General features: G+C 45.1%; 1 protein-coding gene across 1 annotated transcript in view; it reads right to left on the bottom strand.

Annotated features, from left to right (window-relative positions):
- Nucleotides 1-4947: 4947 nt before the first annotated feature.
- The window catches only part of LOC147110300 (hexosaminidase D-like), a 48350-nt gene continuing 34729 nt past the window's right edge, over nucleotides 4948-18568 (bottom strand). Inside the window, exons 8-14 of the mRNA XM_086000151.1 lie at nucleotides 17266-17337; nucleotides 16938-17142; nucleotides 16524-16606; nucleotides 14817-14895; nucleotides 13096-13197; nucleotides 11702-11791; nucleotides 4948-9871 (exon numbers count right to left, since the gene is read on the bottom strand). Coding sequence (XP_085856277.1) covers nucleotides 9688-9871; nucleotides 11702-11791; nucleotides 13096-13197; nucleotides 14817-14895; nucleotides 16524-16606; nucleotides 16938-17142; nucleotides 17266-17337 — 815 coding nt within the window. The 3' untranslated portion in view covers nucleotides 4948-9687. The remainder of the gene's footprint in view (nucleotides 9872-11701; nucleotides 11792-13095; nucleotides 13198-14816; nucleotides 14896-16523; nucleotides 16607-16937; nucleotides 17143-17265; nucleotides 17338-18568) is intronic.

Raw genomic sequence — 18568 nt, 5'->3', positions numbered from 1 at the left:
AACCAGGACCCTTAAATATACCATTTAACTGTAGTGTAATTGGTGGGATTGATTTGATTTAATTTAATTGCAATTAATTAAAGGGTAAGTCATGGCAGGACAGCCTGGTGCCGTGGTATGCTCCTCCTGCACTATGTGGGAACTCGGGGACACTTCCTGTGTCCCTGGCAACTATGTGTGCAGGAAGTGTAGCCAGCTGCAGCTACTGGCAGACCGCATTGAGGCGCTGGAGCTGCAATTGGATACATACTGGACCATTTGCGAGGCTGAGGACGTCGTGGATATCATGTTTGATCAGTTGGTCACACCGCAGGTAAAGGTTGGACAGGCAGAAAGGGAATGGGTGACCAACATACAGAGTACTAGGCACAGGCAGGTAGTGCAGGGGTCCCCTGTGGACATCCCCCTCTCAAACAGATACACCACTTTGAGTACTGTTGGGGGGGATGGCTTATCAGAGGAAGGCAGCAGCAGCCAACTTCCTGGCACCAGGGGTGGCTCTGCTGCACAGGACTGGAGGAAAAAGAGGGGTAGAGCTATAGTAATACGGGATTCTATTGTAAGGGGAATAGATAGGCGTTTCTGCGGCCGCAAACAAGACTCCAGGATGGTGTTGCCTCCCTAGTGCAAGGGTCAAGGATGTCTCAGAGCGGCTACAGAACATCTTGGAAGGGGAGGGTGAACAGCCAGTTGTCGTGGTGCATATAGGTACCAACGATATAGGTGAAAAGCGGGATGAGGTCCTAAAAGCTGGATGAGGTCCTAAAAGCTGAATATAGGGAGTTAGGAGGTAAATTAAAAAATAGGACCTCAAAGGTAGTAATCTCAGGATTGCTACCAGTGCCACGTGCTAGTCAGAGTAGAAATAGAAGGATATTTCAGATGAATACGTGGCTAGAGCAATGGTGCGAGGGGGAGGGATTCAAATTCTTGGACATTGGAACCGGTTCTGGGGAGGTGGGACCAGTTCAAACCGGACGGTTTGCACCTGGGCAGGGCCGGGACCGATGTCCTAGGGGGAGTGTTTGCTAGTGCTCTGGGGGAGGGTTTAAACTAAAATGGCAGGGGGTTGGGAACCTGAGCAGGGGGACAGAGGAAAGGGAAACAAGGATAAAAGCAAAAGATAGGAAGGAGAAAAACAAAAGTGGCAGAGAAATCAACGGTTTAAATCAAACATGGCTACAGTAAATAATCATTCTAATAGGTCTAAGAGTGTTAAAAAAACAAGCCTGAAGGCTTTGTGTCTTAATGCGAGGAGCATTCGTAATAAGGTGGATGAATTAGCTGCGCAAATAGAGGTAAACGAATATGATTTGATTGGGATTACGGAAACATGGCTCCAGGGTGGCCAAGGTTGGGAACTCAACATCCAGGGGTATTCAATATTCAGGAAAGATAGGCAAAAAGGAAAGGGAGGTGGGGTAGCATTGCTGGTTAAAGAAGGGATTAACACAATTGTAAGGAAGGATATTAGCTCTGATGGTGTGGAATCTGTATGGGTAGAACTGAGAAATACCAAGGGGCAGAAAACGTTAGTGGGAGTGGTATATAGACCGCCCATCAGTAATGCGGAGGTTGGGGATGGCATTAAAAGGGAAATTAGAGAAGCGTGCAATAAGGGCACAGCAGTCATCATGGGTGACTTTAATCTACATATAGATTGGGCTAACCAAATTAGTAACAATACTGTGGAGGAGGAATTCCTGGAGTGTTTACGGGATGGTTTCCTGGACCAATATGTCGAGGAACCAACCAGAGATCAGGCCATCTTAGACTGGGTATTATGTAACGAGAAAGGATTAATTAGCAATCTTGTTGTACGAGGCCCCTTGGGTCGGAGCGATCATAATATGATCGAATTATTTATTAAGATGGAGAATTAAGTAGTTGACTCAGACTAGGGTCCGAAATTTAAATAAAGGAAACTACGATGGTCTGAGGCGCGAGTTGGGTAGGATTGATTGGGGAATGTCACTCAATGGGTTGACGGTGGATAGGCAATGGCAAACATTCAAAGACCGCATGGATGAACTACAGAATTTGTTCATCCCAGTTTGGCATAAAAATAAAACAAAAAAGGTGACTCAACCGTGGGTAACAAGGGAAATTAGGGATAGCATAAGATCCAAGGAGAGGACATATAAATTGGCCACAAAAAACAGCAAACCTGAGGATTGGGAGCAGTTTAGGATTCAACAAAGGAGGACAAAGTGATTAATTAAGAAAGGGAAAATAGAATATGAGAGTAAGCTTTCAGGGAACATAAAAACTGACTGTAAAAGCTTTTATAGATATGTGAAGAGAAAAAGATTGGTGAAGTCAAGCGTAGGTCCCTTGCAGTCAGAATCAGGGGAATTTATAATGGAGAACAAATGGCAGACCAATTAAATGCATATTTTGGTTCTGTCTTCACAAAGGAGGACACAAATAACCTCCCAGAGATGTCGGGGAACATCGGGTCTGATGAAAGGGAGGAACTGAAAGAAATCAGTATTTGTAGGGAAATGGTGTTAGGGAAATTGATGGGATTGAAGGCCGATAAATCCCCAGGGCCTGATAATCTACATCCTAGGGTACTTAAGGAAGTGGCCCTAGAAAATAGTAGATGCATTGCTGATCATCTTCCAACATTCGATGGAATCTGGAACAGTACCCCTGGATTGGAGGGTAGCTAATGTTACCCCACTATTCAAAAAAGGTGGTAGAGACAAAGCGGGGAATTATAGACCGGTAAGCCTGACATCGGTAGTGGGGAAAATGCTAGAGTCCATTATAAAAGATGTAATAGCAGAGCACTTGGAAAACAGTGACAGGATCGGACAAAGTCAACATGGATTTACAAAAGGTAAATCGTGCTTGACTAATCTACTGGAATTTTTTGAGGATGTAACTGGTAAAATAGATAAGGGAGAACCAGTGGATGTGGTGTATTTGGACTTTCAGAAGGCTTTCGATAAGGTTCCGCATAAGAGATTAGCATGTAAAGTTAAGGCACATGGGATTGGGGGCAAGGTATTGACTTGGACAGAGAACTGGTTGGCAGACAGAAAGCAAAGAGTTGGAATAAACGGCATCTTTTTCCGAGTGGCAGGCAGTGACTCGTGATGTACCGCAGGGATCGGTCCTTGGACCCCAGCTATTCACAATATATATTAATGATCTAGACAAGGGAACTAGATGTAATATCTCCAAATTTGCAGACGACACAAAGCTGGGTGGGTGGGTGTGCTGTGAGGAGGATGCCGCGAAACTCCAGGATGATTTGGACAGGTTGGGTGATTGAGCAAAAGCATGGCAGATGCAATATAACGTGGATAAATGTGAGGTTATCCACTTTGGTGGCAAAAACAGGAAGGCGGATTATTATCTGAACAGCAATAGATTGGGAGAAGGGGAAGTGCAACGAGACCTGGGTGTCCTTGTGCACCAGTTGCTGAAGGTAAGCATGCAGGCGGTTAAGAAGGCAAATGGTATGTTGGCCTTCGTAGCGAGAGGGTTTGTGTACAGGAACAAGGATGTCTTGCTGCAGTTGTACAGGGCCTTGGTGAGACCACACCTGGAGTATTGTGTGCAGTTTTGGTCGCCTTATCTGAGGAAGGATGTTCTTGCCATGGAGGGAGTTCAGCGAAGATTCACCAGGCTGATACCTGGGATGGCAGGAATGACGTATGAGGAGAGATTGGGTCGATTGGGCTTGTACTCGCTGGAGTTTAGAAGAATGAGAGGGGATCTCATTGAAACTTATAAAATTCTGACAGGACTGTACAGACTAGATGCAGGAAGAATGTTCCCGATGGTCGGGGAGTCCAGAACCAGGGGTCACAATCTAAGGATAAGGGGTAAGGCATTTAGGACTGAGATGAGGAATTTCTTCACCCAGAGAGTGGTGAACCTGTGGAATTCTCTACCACAGAAGGCAGTAGAGGCCAATACAATAAATATATTCAAGAAGGAGTTGGATATATTTCTTAAGGCTAAAGGGATCAAGGGGTATGGGGAGAAAGCAGGAACAGGGTACTGAATTTGGATGATCAGCCATGATCGCATTGAATGGCGGAGCAGGCTCGAGGGGCCGAATGGCCTACTCCTATCTTCTATGTTTCTATGATACATGTTAAATTCATAACCCCAATGTAAGTGAAATGAAATAGAGGTGTTTGTGAGGAGCCAATACATGCAGGTGCAACAAATACTGAGGTGTTCTCATCACACCCATCGCTACTCAGACACCGGTACCTGGATGTGTCAGAGGAGTCCTCGTCTTCCCTGCCTCATCTTCAGAAGACAAGTGAAGGCAGGGAAGAGTTGTACTATCTGCTGCCGAACAATGTGCACACAGTTGGATCTCTTCCTATAGAAGCAAAAACCATTATAGCATGAAGCTTCATGCCAACACAATCTTCCAAGCCAGCCAAGGAGACATCTGCCACGTCAGGCAGGCTATAATGCAATTACTAAGCAGACACTCAGTCAATTGCACTTCAGTGAGGTCCTGCAAACAGTGTGAATGAGCAATTAATCTGCTTTTCTTTGGTGGTGTAGGTTGAGGGAGAAAAATGTTGGCCAGGACACCAGGAGAATGCGCTACTCCTTTTTGCATAGGACCCTGGGATCTTTCATGTCTACCTGAACATGAACAGGGCCTCAGATTAATGTCTCAGCTGAAAGACGGCACCTCTGACAGTACAGCACTCCCTCAGTACTGCAGTGAAGTGTCAGCTTAGATTATGCACTCAAATCCTGGCGTGGGACTTGAATTTACAACATTCTGATTCTGAAGAGAGTGGTACCAAGACGACAATAAGTATCAACGTGTTTGCTGTTTCATAAGGAGACAATTCATCTGGGATGAGCTGAACAGTACACTGCATGTAGCCTCCCAGGTCAAAGAAAACCCAACAACCATATATTTGGAGAATCTAAATTCAAGCAATCACGCAAATTCAGTTATTGTGAAACTGTATTTATTGAGAACTCTTAAGTATTACAGCAAAAGGACTAACATCACAACAGCATAACAGAATATTAGATTGTACACAAGTATATGAACAAATCATGCACTGAAAACACAGATCACACTGGTATAGCGTAATACGGAGGGGAGCCAGAATCCACGACACCACAAAAAAAAAGGGAAGTATTCCACACCGAGGTAAGGTTACTATGACATGCATTAACAGATTGCCGTAAAAAGCCAACCCTCTCCCCCCCCCCCAACGCTGGAAGCACTTGTCACCAGCACTACCCATTCCAGTATCCTCCCCATCAGACTAACCGACCTGTGTCCCTATTCAAAGCAAATGTCCCCCCGACCTTTGTTTCCATGGCTCAGCTCTTGCTGATCTGTATGAAGTGGCAGTAGTGGATAATGTTTGAGTTTGTACCATTTGAGTGTATTTGACTTTGTGCCTGTTTATTTCTGGAGGCTGCTGGTTGTTGCTTACACTGAAGATTTATACAAATGAAACATGCTGGTCAAAGCTACATCTATTTTGGCAGTTGTTTTGTGTGTTAGAGAAGAAAAAAGAAATACTTGTTTTTATATAGTACTTATCCTGACCTCTGGATTGTTGTAATGTTGGAAACAGGGCAGCCAATTTGCACACAGCAAGCTCCCAAACAGCAATGTGATAATGACTAAATAATCCATTTTAGTGGTGTTGGTTGAAGGATAAATATTGGCCAGGACACCAGGGAGAACTCCCCTGCTCCTCTTCAACATGGTGCCATGGGATCTTTTACATCTACCGGAGAGGGCCGACTAGGCCTCGGTTTAACGTCTCATCCAAAAGATGGCACCTCCGACAGTGCAGCGCTCCCTCCGTACTGCACTGGAGTGTCAGCCTAGATTTTTGTGCGCTCTGGAATGGGCCTTGAATCCACAACCTTCTAAAGGTGAGAGTGCTACCACTGAGCCACGCTCGACACCAGTGGCTCTGATTATGTTGTTGGTGTGAGGAGCTGACCCGAGCTGTGCTGCGCTGTTAGAGGGAGGTGCCTACACTGACTTATCAGTGAAAGATGTTGAGATGGAGATGTGACTCTGGCTGGGCTATTAATGGGACTTGGCTGTTGTGTCAGTGTGAGTGTGGAACAAAAGCCCAAACAGTTTCCCGCTGGGAAAGCAAGAAATTTGAAATATGGCCCACCCAGAGTCATTCCTGTGTGCTCACCAGCTGCGATGAGGTGTACAGGGATGGTAGTTATAGAATGATACAGCACAGAAGGAGGCCATTCAGCCTGTCATGGCTCTTTGAAAGAGCTATCCAAGTAGTCCCACTCCCCTGCTCTTTCCCCATAGCCCTGCAATTTTTTTCCCCTTCAAGTATAATAAGTTTCACTCCTTATTCTCACTAAAATTCCATCTGGGTAGCAGCAAGTCTACACATTAAATCTCAGATGTGTGGGACTGGGAGGAAGACAGACCTTCATTGTTGATCCTTGACCAGAATTATTATTATTTTTTTTTTTTTTTTTTTTTTAAAGAGTGTGATTCGAAAAAATACAGTCTTTTCGTCCCTTAGTTAACCGAGCGTTAAAGAAAAACCAGGGTAAAATTTAGCAGCTGCAGTGTTTGCAATTATTGGTGTGATTTATTTACTGATCATTTCATTTGCTCCCACTGTTTTAAAAAAAAAAGGAGCAAGACCTGGCTAATTTGGAATTTCAGAAATAAACACTTGCAAATGCCAGCTGGCACGAGCTGGGAGTGCAGGCTAATCTGGAAATCCCAGCAGGCCCAGGTAGGTAGCCCAGGCTAATCTGGAAATCCCAGCAGACCCAGGTAGGTAGCCCAGGCTAATCTGGAAATCCCAGCAGGCCCAGGTGGGTAGCCCAGGCTAATCTGGAAATCCCAGCAGGCCCAGGTGGGTAGCCCAGGCTAATCTGGAAATCCCAGCAGGCCTGTAGCCCAGGCTAATCTGGAAATCCCAGCAGGCCTGTAGCCCAGGCTAATCTGGAAATCCCAGCAGGCCTGTAGCCCAGGCTAATCTGGAAATGCCAGCAAGCCCGAGCTGGGAGCCCAGACTAATGTGGTCTTCACCATTTTCCGTCAGGGCGGAGTGAAACTGAACTCTGGCAAGAATTGGGTATTGTTCAAATAGCAGAATTGATGTCTGTTCCTGGGAAGTGCTCATGCAATGCAGTAGTGCTCGTACCATAGGCAATATCCTGAGTGCATTTTCACCCGTCTAATCGGCTCATACAGCATAGGAGGAGGCCATTCGGCCCACTGTGCCTGTGGCGGCCCATTGTGAGAGCTATCCCATTAGTCTCACTCCCCCTGCTCTTTCCCCATAACCCTGCAAATAAAGTATAAATCAAATTCCCTTTTGAAAGTTACTATTGAATCTATTTCCACCACCCTTTCAGGCAGTGCATTCTAGATCATAACTCGCTGCATTTTTAAAAAAAAGTTATCCCTCACCTCCCCTCTGGTTCTTTTGCCTCCTTGAAAGTAGCTCCTTTCTGCTCTCCCCGCCCCATGGTGACCTCTGCAGAGCAGGAGCTTGTAACAGCAGATTTTTAAAAAAGTTATTTAAGATAACCTGAAATGTACAACTTTACAATTGGGAGGGGGAGGGGGGAGGGGGAGGGCAACTGCACAAGGGTAAAAACCGCAAATCTATCCACCAACAGCTTACAAAGTGCCATGGGTGTTTAGTGCAAATGACAGTATCAGTTCTACAAGGTCAATTGTGTAAACTGGAAGGAAACAGTACCTCTTGGAGTCTGGACTCTCCACCTGCTGTTGATTTTAATAGAATGCTTCCATTTAAACATTTCTGAAGTAAAAAATCCTTTGCCACATCTTAGTCAGTTCAGTCTCTTTATGTCTGTTCTTTTGCAGACGGTTCCTCTCTGACAACAGTTACTGAGCAATATTAACATTCTCGGGAATGGCTCCTCAGCTCAGCTCATCTCCTTTAGTACTTTAGCCTCGGTTTAACGTCACAGGGACTATCCTTCTCAGACCATATATCCTATTCTTAATGATCTGGTATCAAATTAGTCAAGTGGTTATTTATTTACCTTAAATTAGTTACCAAATAGTGATTTACCCCAATAGCAAGCAGTGATTAGAGAACACAGGTGTACTCTTTCTGATGGGGTGATTAAACAAATGGACTGTAACTAAAATAACTTTAAATAAAACTTAACAAATTAAATTAAAATTTAGTTGGCCGGGGTGATGATGCACTCCAGTCCCCGCGGCGCCCACTGGTCGCGGGAGGTCTTGAGCGTGCCGGCGGATACCGCGTGCTCCATCTCCAGGGCCACCCGGGCGCGAATGTGGCCGCGGAAGAGAGGCAGGCAGTCAGGCCGAACGACCGCCCGCTGCCTGGACCAGTTAATGGCCACTTTGGCCAGGCCCAGGAGCAGTCCGACGAGGAGGTTCTCCGATCTGCCCGCTCCCCTCCGCACTGGGTGACCAAAGATCAGGAGCGTGGGACTGAAGTGCAGCCAAAAATCGAGGAGCAGCCCCTTCAAATAATGGAAGAGGGGCTGCAACCTCTCACACTCCATATATACATGGAACACGGACTCCTCTAGGCCACAGAAAAGGCAGGAGGCCTGGGAGTTTGTGAACTTGTTTAAAACTTTATTGCACGGAACTGCTCCGTACAATACCCTCCAGGCCAAGTCCCCAATAGATAAAGGGTACTGAACAATATTAACATTCTCGAGAATGGCTCCTCAGTTCATCTCCTTTAGTACTTTAGTCTCGCTTTAACGTATCCTTCTCAGACCATATATCCTATTCTTAATGATCTGGTATCAAATTAGTCAAGTGGTTATTTATTTACCTTAAATTAGTTACCAAATAGTGATTTACCCCAATAGCAAGCAGTGATTAGAGAACACAGGTGTAACCAGCAGATCTCGAACAGTAAACTCCCTCCTCCGCTCCCCTTCCATCAAAATATTAATGAGTAATCAAGTGATTACAATCAATCACATCAGATGAAATGGGAAACTGCCAGGTGAAAATTATATACTTTAATTTTGTTTTAATCTGTAAATCTCAAGGACCATCTCTGAGATCTTGGTAAATCCACTCCAAACGCTAGGTGTTGGGCATTAATTCCCCCCGCCCCCAATTATGTAGTAATAAAAGTCCAAGTCCTTATTGCACTGCTCACACCCTAATAGCTGTACAATACAACAAGCATGTCTCTGCACAACAGGCGCGCTCTACCCATTAAGAGTTCTCTGTGCAAGATCCCTGCTAATTGGAAGTACATTAGCCGGAGAGAGTGGCTTTCCTTCTGCAACTCTTCCAGGTGAAATCACCTGCCGTGCTCGCAGCAGTGGTTGGTCGTAATGGCACTTGACAAACCATGTGACGTCACACGATTCCAAATGGAACTGGATAGGTTGGGAGTGAGAGGCAGGGATAGGGGTCCCCCTGCAGCTGTGAGCGTTTTGAAGTTCTGGAGTACGATCACTATCAGAATAGATCCAGACCTTGTAAAAGGTGAGAAGTCACACAGCATCAGCAGCTTGGATTCTTTCCCAAATTAAAATTAAATATAATGAACTGGGACTCAGTCCCTGTGCTTCGTTGTGTTTTGATCCTGGATCTCTAGCTGTCATACTGTGCAGTTACGGAAGTTGTACGGATAGATGGTTTCCAGTTTTTCCACCAATGGCTGTGCATTCCTGAGCTTATTTCTCGTTGAGTTTCTATTTTTGTTTTGGTGCGGCCATTAGTGCTATAATTTCTTTGTAGTCCTTCACAAACTCTCTCAGCGGGTCCATGTACAGGTTCACATTCTCTTCCATCCATTCCTCCACGGTGTCGGGGAAGTAAATCTTTTCCATCTGCGTGTGGAAGTTTCCCAAGTACTCTTCCCACTGCTTGTGAACTCTGAACACATTTTACAGTTACATTTACCATGTCTTATAATAAATACTGCTCTATAAGCACAAGCAGACCCTGCACTAATACAGACTGCTCTAACAGACAGAGTGCTGTCAGATTGCAATAATAAGCCCTGAGCTAACACAGACCGCACTAACACACCTGTACTGATGAACCCTCAACGAACATCAACTGCACTGACACATAATAAAAAATGAGCCAATAACCCCTGCGCCATTATGCACTTCAATGACGCATACTAGACTACACTGACAAACCCTGAGCTAACCCAGACTGCACTAGCAGCCCCAGCACTGAAGAATCTGAGCTAATACCGACTACTAGCAGACCCTGACAAGACACAAACCGAGCTAATACCTCCTGCACCAGCACGATTGCACTAGCAGACACTAGGACACTTGCACCAATAGAGATTGCACTGGCACAGACTACTCTGTCACGACCTGTGCTGACACAGACTGCTCAAGAACACTTTGCATCAGATCAGACTGTGCTGCTGGTATATCTGCTACTGCTACTTCTCTGAATATTGACCAGGAACATTTTATTCTGCTTATTAAGAGCATGTCCTTTGTTTTAAACCGATAAATGCACTGCTCCTACTCGAATACCACCAATTTTGCCTCATTCCAGACCTCTTTGGGTGATAAGGACAAGGATCCCTCACTGACCACAGACACAGCGATGGTAAAGCTTTTATACAAAGCCAAATCAGAGCTGAATGTCCATCAAATATGGAATTCAAGACAGATCTCATAAACAAGTGGCAGAGATTGTGGACCAACTCGGGTTTGCACATCAACAGGACTGAGAAAATGCAGATCATTTTTATTGTTAGAATAATTAATAGGGTTAGACAAAAGAAGTTAAAATTAAAAATAACATTTTGATTCTTATTTGGTGTTCTGCTCTGCCATTCAATTAGATCGTGATTGATCTGCACCTCAACTCCATTTTCCTACCTTTGCTCCATATCCATTGATGCCCTAACCTAACAAAAATCAATCGAATTCGGTCTTGAAAGCTCTAATTGACCCCCAGCATCACAGCCTTTTGGGAGAACGAGAGTTCCAGATCTCTACTACCCTTTGTGTGAAAAAGTGCTTCCTGATTTCGCTCCTGAATGGCCTAGCTCTCATTTTAAGATTATGTCCCATCGTTCTTGATTTCCCCACCAGAGGAAATAGTTTCTCTGTATGTACCCTATCAAATCTCAACATTTTAAACACCTTTAATTTGATAGCAATAAATCTACTCGCAGTAATAGAGTAGCTTTATTACTGTATTAATGTGTGTTTCAGTGTCGCAGTGCTTAAGCACTGAATTCAAATTTATCACATGAAGAGGGAGATGTCTGTCAGTGTCCTGCAGCCAACAGCAGTCAAAGGGTTCAGGTTGCATTGCCAACACTGGTTGGATAGATTTCTGGAGGTGTCATCGCATGACCTGCCTCCAACTTCCCCGCCCCCACACTCCTGCCATTGGTTGCGCAACACGTCCATACTCGTCTTGCCTTCCCACGTCAATTGGAAAGTGAATATACCTGTTTGGATGATTCTTCACTGTCAGTCAAACAGCCTCCCCCGCCCCCCACTGTCTGATCTCTCTCTAACTAATGAGCAAAAGTGTTCAAATAATTTTTTTTTGAAAAAACAATTTTTTATTGCCCGTATAATTTTCCTCCTGGGTTGCTCACAGCAGTATCCTGGAGATGAATCTTTAATTCCTGAAGACTCCAGGACAATCCTGGAGGGTTTTCAACCCTAGATTCAGGGCAGCTACCAATACAAGTTGAACAGGTTGTTGTGAACTCACCTGAGTACTTCTGCGCCAAAATGCTCCATGTTCTGGGGATTTCCAAACCGGTGTTTCCTGTTGTAATGATTGAACCACCCTTTGATCTCACTGTTTAAACGGAGCACAAATTCAAATAAAATACATTGAATCAGCTGCTCATGGAAAACTCTTATAAACATAGTACCCGAAAAAATACTGCGATACCGTTCACGTGCTCAGTATCAGAATTGATTTTCTCGATGGCGCCGTCTCCGAATCACCTCACTGTGGCACATTCCAAGGAGTCCTCCACCAACTTTTGGCGTCAGTTCGCCACTGGAGGATTAGGGCGCCCACAGGTCTAAAGGGTGGTGCTCAGGGTTAAATGCGCCGTTCCAGCAAATTCTGGGCCATCATTTATCTCGGTTACACAGTGGATTGGGGGGCTGCGACTGTCTGGAAAGGATAGCAGTAATAGATCAAGAGGCAGCTAAAGAATGAGGTGGATCATCAGACACCTGTACAGGTGGTACAATCCATCTGTACTGAGGCTGCAGAGTATGGACTGAGCTAATCAACTTTCAGGAGAGGTGAAGATATAGATAGAGACAACAGATAGAGGGAGGCAGATAGAGCGATACAAACTGGGCTTTTTAGGGGGATGAAAAACTATGAGCAAAGAGGGGCTAATGTGTGGACAAACTCCATTTTGCTGGTTCCGTCCCGACTAACATTCTTTCCCTGGCTAAGCTGAAATGATGAAACATTCTGATCATTGAGTAGTAAGCATCAAACTTTTTAATCGATACGAGAGCTCATTGCACTGGGAGCATTCAGCACAGGCAAGGGAGATTAGAAGGATTTATTTCACTCAAAGGAGTTATTTAAAATTATGAAGGGACAGGACAGAGTAAATAGAAACCAATGGTTTCCAGTGATTGAAGGGCCTAGAATTAAGGGAACATAGATACAAGATTAAATGTAAGAAGATGTAGGACAAAGAGCAGGAGAAAGTTATTTCAAAAAACAAACAAACAGACAGAGGGTTGTGAGGCAGTCAGTGATTGAAGCAGAGACTGTGTCACCGTTTAAGAATAGGTGAGATAGGTGGTTCAAGGAAAGGGGAATAAAGGGATGTGGGAACAAAGCGGACACATGGGATTAGAACTGCTGCTCGTGTGGAGAATAAATACCAACACGGGCTGGTCGGGCTGAACAGCCCATTTCTGTGCTGTACTTTCTATGGAATAGATTACCACGAGTCTATTGAAGCAGAGTTAATCACAACGGTTTGAAAGAGAATTAGATGAGGATTTGAAGTAAAATACTAAAGAACAAGGAAATGGGATTGATGAGCTAGCACAATCGCAGAGTCACAACAGGCCAAACGGTCTCCTCCTGTACTGACATTTCTATGAACCTGTACGCCTCACCTGTTACTTTCCAGAACCCGCGTTACGTCAGATTTCAGATTTTGATAAATCCAGTGAACCATTTGATAAATCTCAGCCCCTGCAAATGTGCCGTCTCCTTCACTGTAGAGAATGATGAGCGGACACAAGAATTAGCAACAGCTGAGCAGTTCAGAGTGTTTCAACAGCGTTCTACAAACAATAAAAGGGTACACGCACCGTTCGGTAACAGCACAGCGCCACATTGCGAGAGAAAAATGGAAGTAGTTATCAAACGCGTGTCGAATGTCTTGTGAACGTGACATTTAAGCTGCTTTTATATTGTGTGAGATCCGTGCTAGCACTGACGTCTCCTGCTGCTGGGTCTCGAGCAGCCATCTGCAACCCATTAGGTAAACATGGTCGAGATTTTCTAAGGCTGGCAGCCAGGAAGACCCTGGCCTTAACAAATCCGGCAAGATTACCTGTGGGCTGCAGCCAGCGACCTACACCCAGTGTCGGGAACTGGTGCTGATAGCATAGGGTTCACAAACCATAAATGCAGCTGTTAGTAACCAGGTTTAACTAGTGGAAGGATATTAAGTTCTGAAAGTATATTTATCGAACAGTTTTGAAATATAAGAGACAGACTAGAACACACCAAGGACTTGTAAATCTCCACAACATCATTTCTGTTCCCCTTTCAATTTGCTTCTCTCCTCTTCCAGTTGGGGAGTGCACTATTCACCACCCCAGCAATGGTCCTAAAGCACCCCTAAGGGCATTAGGCCACCCCTCAACAACCTGTATATATCACCTTTAGTAGCTTCATAGTTGAGGATCAAACCAGAGCAAGAGGGAAACCAAAGACATGATCAAAGAGGTAGGTTTTAAGCAGGCTTTTAAAAGTGGGGTGAGCAAGGTGAAAGGGTTTAAAGGAAAGAGTTTTGGAGTGTAGGGGCAAGATGACTGAAGGTGTGACCACTGATAATGGGGTGGGGGCAGTGGTAAGGACACACAGTAGACCAGAGTTAGAAGAGTGGAGGGTGCCATCAGGGACTTGAGGCTGGAGGAGCTTGTAGAGGTTGGGAGTGACTTGTAGATGAGGATGAGAATTTTGAAGTCGTGCTGAGAGATGGGCAACCAATGAAGCTTGACAAGAACAGACAACATAAGTGACAGGTCTTGTGGGATAGGATGCAGGTAGCCGAGTTCTGGATCACTTGGAGTTTGTGTAGGATGGATCTTGGGAGGCTGGTGGTCGATCCTGAATGTGACAAAAAGCATTGATGAGGGTTTGAGTAGTAGTGGGGTGAGGTAGGAATGGAGACAGATGGCAGAAGTCACTGGTCTTGGTGACAACTTAGATTTGGGTTTCGGGACATTTTTCTATGTTAACGGCGGCATATAAATGCAAGTTGTCATTGGGTTTGAAGCTCAGCCCAGAGTCAAGCATGATGTGTATCGCTGGATTGCCTTGAGTGGGCATCCACTGGCAGAGGATGGGATCAGATGAAGGGCTTCTGGCAGAGGTGAAAAAGGGTCACATCAGTATTGTCAATGTTGACACACAAGAAATTCTGGCTTATCCAGGACACATCTACCCCACACATTTGTCTTCCACATGCCTAGCCTTAATTCCCACGCCCCCCGCCACTGCTTCAGGTCACAAACCCCAGCTCAGCTGCTTATTGTGATGTCAGAGCCCATTTCCCTTCATGACACCCCCCCCCAAAAACAGAATTTCAGAAAAGATGATTTACCTCACATTGTTTTCTAGGTCGATATTTTTAAATCCCAAAATCTGCTGTGAATTGGTTTTCGCCTGATCTGTAAAAGAACCTGCGGAAGCAAATGGAAAAAATGTCAGAGAAAGATAGTCACACTGCAGGGGCTCCATTTCTCACCAATAAAAACTCATTCAAGTGTAGAGGGAGCTTTATTCTGCATCTAACATGTGCTGTACCTGTCCTGGGAGTATTTGATGGGACAATGTAGAGGGAGCTGTTCCCCAGCACCAACATAAAATTGACAAAAAAAGGTGATCTTTTGCTCAGTGTGACTGGTATTAAATAAATTGTGGGGTTCTTGCTTTAACAGGAGTCTCACGTTTCCGGTGAGACCTCACAGGGGCCAGGTACTGCACCAGCATGATACGCAATGTACAGATGTGTTTGACAAGGTTTCTCTGTAGCAGAACATAAAGACTACAAGTTGCACCAGTGAATATTACAGCTGTACGTATATGGGAAGACAATCTATATTAAATCGAGAAAGGGAGGGAGTAATGTACGAAATATATACAGTATAGTGTGCAGGAGCAGCGTACAAGATGTACACCATCAGCTGTAGCTCAGTGGGTAGCACCCTCGCCTCTGAGTTGGAAGGTTATGGGTTCAAGACCCACTCCAGGGACTTCAGCACATAAATCTAGGCCGACATTCCAGTGCAGTACTGAGGGAGCGCCGCACTGTCGGAGGTGCCGTCTTTCGGATGAGACGTTAAACCGAGGCCCCGTCTGCTCTCTCAGGTGGACATAAAAGATCCCATGGCACTATTTTGAAGAGGAGTAGGGGAGTTATCCACGTTGTCCTGGCCAATATTTATCCCTCAACCAACATAACAAAAAAAAAATAATCTGGTTTCATCACATTGCTGTTTGTGGGACCTTGCTGTGCGCAAATTGGCTGCCGCATTTCCCACATTTCAACAGTACTTCATTGGCTGTAAAGCGCTTTGAGACGTCCAGTGGTCATGAAAGGCGCTATAGAAATGCAAGTCTTTTTCTTTCTATATTGTCACGGTATAGTGGGCAGGAACAGTGTACAAGATGTACACTATATTGTCACGGTATAGTGGGCAGGAGCAGCGTACAAGATGTACACTATATTGTCATGGTATAGTGGGCAGGAGCAGCATACAAGATGTACACTACAGTATATTGTCACGGTATAGTGGGCAGGAGCAGCGTACAAGATGTACACTATATTGTCACGGTATAGTGTGCAGGAGCAGCGTACAAGATGTACACTATTTTGTCACGGTATAGTGGGCAGGAGCAGCGTACAAGATGTACACTATATTGTCACGGTATAGTGGGCAGGAGCAGCGTACAAGATGTACACTATATTGTCACGGTATAGTGTGCAGGAGCAGCGTACAAGATGTACACTATTTTGTCACGGTATAGTGGGCAGGAGCAGCGTACAAGATGTACACTATATTGTCACGGTATAGTGGGCAGGAGCAGCGTACAAGATGTACACTATATTGTCACGGTATAGTGGGCAGGAGCAGCGTACAAGATGTACACTATATTGTCACGGTATAGTGGGCAGGAGCAGCGTACAAGATGTACACTATATTGTCACGGTATAGTGGGCAGGAGCAGCGTACAAGATGTACGACAGATCGGCATGTTACATCAAGTGACACAGGATACGAGAGTCGGTTTCTCAAAGGGAACTCACCGTGAGTTATAGTTTGCATGCAGACCACCAGGGATGGGATTGCAACTGGCAGCAGTTCACATAGAGTCGAGAAATGATCGTACCTGAGGAAGAGATGTAGAAACAGCATAACATTTTCTGGAATGTCTTTCCAATTGACAACACTTTAGCAGCATTGAAGGCCACAGCCTTCCTGGTCCCATTCTCACTGAAGCCACTCAGTTGTACACCAATGGCTCTAAGGTTGCCTATTCTAGCAATAAATGCTGTCCTACAAGTGTCATCTGAATACCTTGCCACTGTGCTGGTCAATCTACAAGTCCTTAAGGGGACACTGAAGAACACAAGTAGATCTGGTTTCACTATTCCGACGTTAGAATTTCTAATCCAATTTCAATAATGTTGAGAATCAGTAAATTGCAGAAAGTATCTCACCTTTGCCAGCCCGTTAATGCCAACCCTTGGAAGTGAAGGGATGGGAACTTTGAGATGGATTTAATAACCTGTAGCCACCGCAGGTGATTCTCCAGGTGAAACTTGATAGGGGTCCAACCCTGGCTAACACCCGTCGCCCCTTTGAAGGCACTTGCAAACCAGACGCTCCTGAATCCACTGTCCATGTACTTGGCAAGGAATGCCTCTAAAAACCAAAAAGGTTCTTATTTAAAAATAAAGGGTCTGATTGAAGTCATCATAATTATCTTAAATGATCATCAGCCGCAAAACAGGCAAAGGGAAGATGCAACTGAGCACTGCTTCTTACCTACTTGGTCAGTGTTAAATTCTGGATGATAGAACCACACCACTGGGGCAATGTATTCAGTTACACCGGATTCTGAGGAGAGAACAGTCCAAAAGATCAATGAAGCTGCCAAATAGAGTGTGTTCCAGGTCTCAGCAGATTGGAAAGGTATCTAGAACATTAACTATCGCTGCAGCGACTGCATAAAAAGAACTTGCATGTATATAGCGCCTTTCAGGGCCTCAGGACATCCCAAAGCGCTTTACAGCCGATGAAGTACTTTTTGAAGTGTAGTCACTGTTGTAATGTAGGAAACGTGGCAGCAAAGTTGCGCACAGCAAGCTCCCACAAACAGCAATGAGATAATGACCAGATAATCTGTTTTAGTGATGTTGGTTTAGGGATAGATATGGGCCAGGACACCAGGGATAACTTCTCTGATCTACTTCAAATAGTGCCATGGGATCTTTATGCCCACACGAGAGGGCAGAATTGGTTTTAAGTCTCATCCGAAAGACGGCACCTCCGACAGTGCAGCACTCCCTCAGTACTGCACTGGCATGTCAGCCTAGATTTTGAGCTCAAGTCTCTGGAGTGGAAACTGAACCCATGAACTTCTGACTTAGAGGCAAAAGTGCTCCTACTGAGCCGTGGCTGATATGGCACAAGGACAGATAAGTGCACGAGAAAGCCACAGTGCCATCAGGGAACACGAGACTGTGTGAAAGCAGCTACATAGATTGGTTACATACCAAATCATTATTGGAGTCTCAATTTCTTCATAGCCTGGGACACTGACAAACACAAAGTATTCGCTTAATTCACAGCAGCGGAAGAGGGAATTAAGAGACAACACACAGAAACCCAAATGCAAATCATCTGTTCTGCTCTGCATTGTACTGTGCAGTGACCTGTGATTGCCACCTCCTCCACCCCCCCCTCCCCCTCAAAAAAAATGGCTAGGATCAAACTGATTTACTGAAGGGAACTCTGGCTACCAAGATGGGCTCCAGCTACACACCCAATACTCTGATGAAAGTTCATCGACCTGAAACGTTTACTCTCTCTCTCTCTATATAGATGCTGCCTGAGTATTTCCAGCATTTTCTGTTTTTATTTCGCCCAATACACTGGCTGTGAAGGCGATCCATTCTTATCAGAAATGTTACTGCACCCCAAACAACCCTTCCAGTCTCTGGTCACAGAGATCACTCAGGACTTCAGGACGGGCCTGTACTTCCAGAGCATCTCCATCACGGTCCCTGCGGGAGGCTAGCAAGCTTAATCTTGGGGATTCTTTGAGGAGAGCAACCTGCGTGCCTGC

Source organism: Somniosus microcephalus, chromosome 11 (genome assembly GCF_052327205.1).
Source record: "Somniosus microcephalus isolate GS21.2 chromosome 11, FLI_Smic_1.0, whole genome shotgun sequence".
NCBI lineage: Eukaryota > Metazoa > Chordata > Chondrichthyes > Squaliformes > Somniosidae > Somniosus > Somniosus microcephalus.
This window is presented reverse-complemented; position numbering and strand designations above follow the sequence as displayed.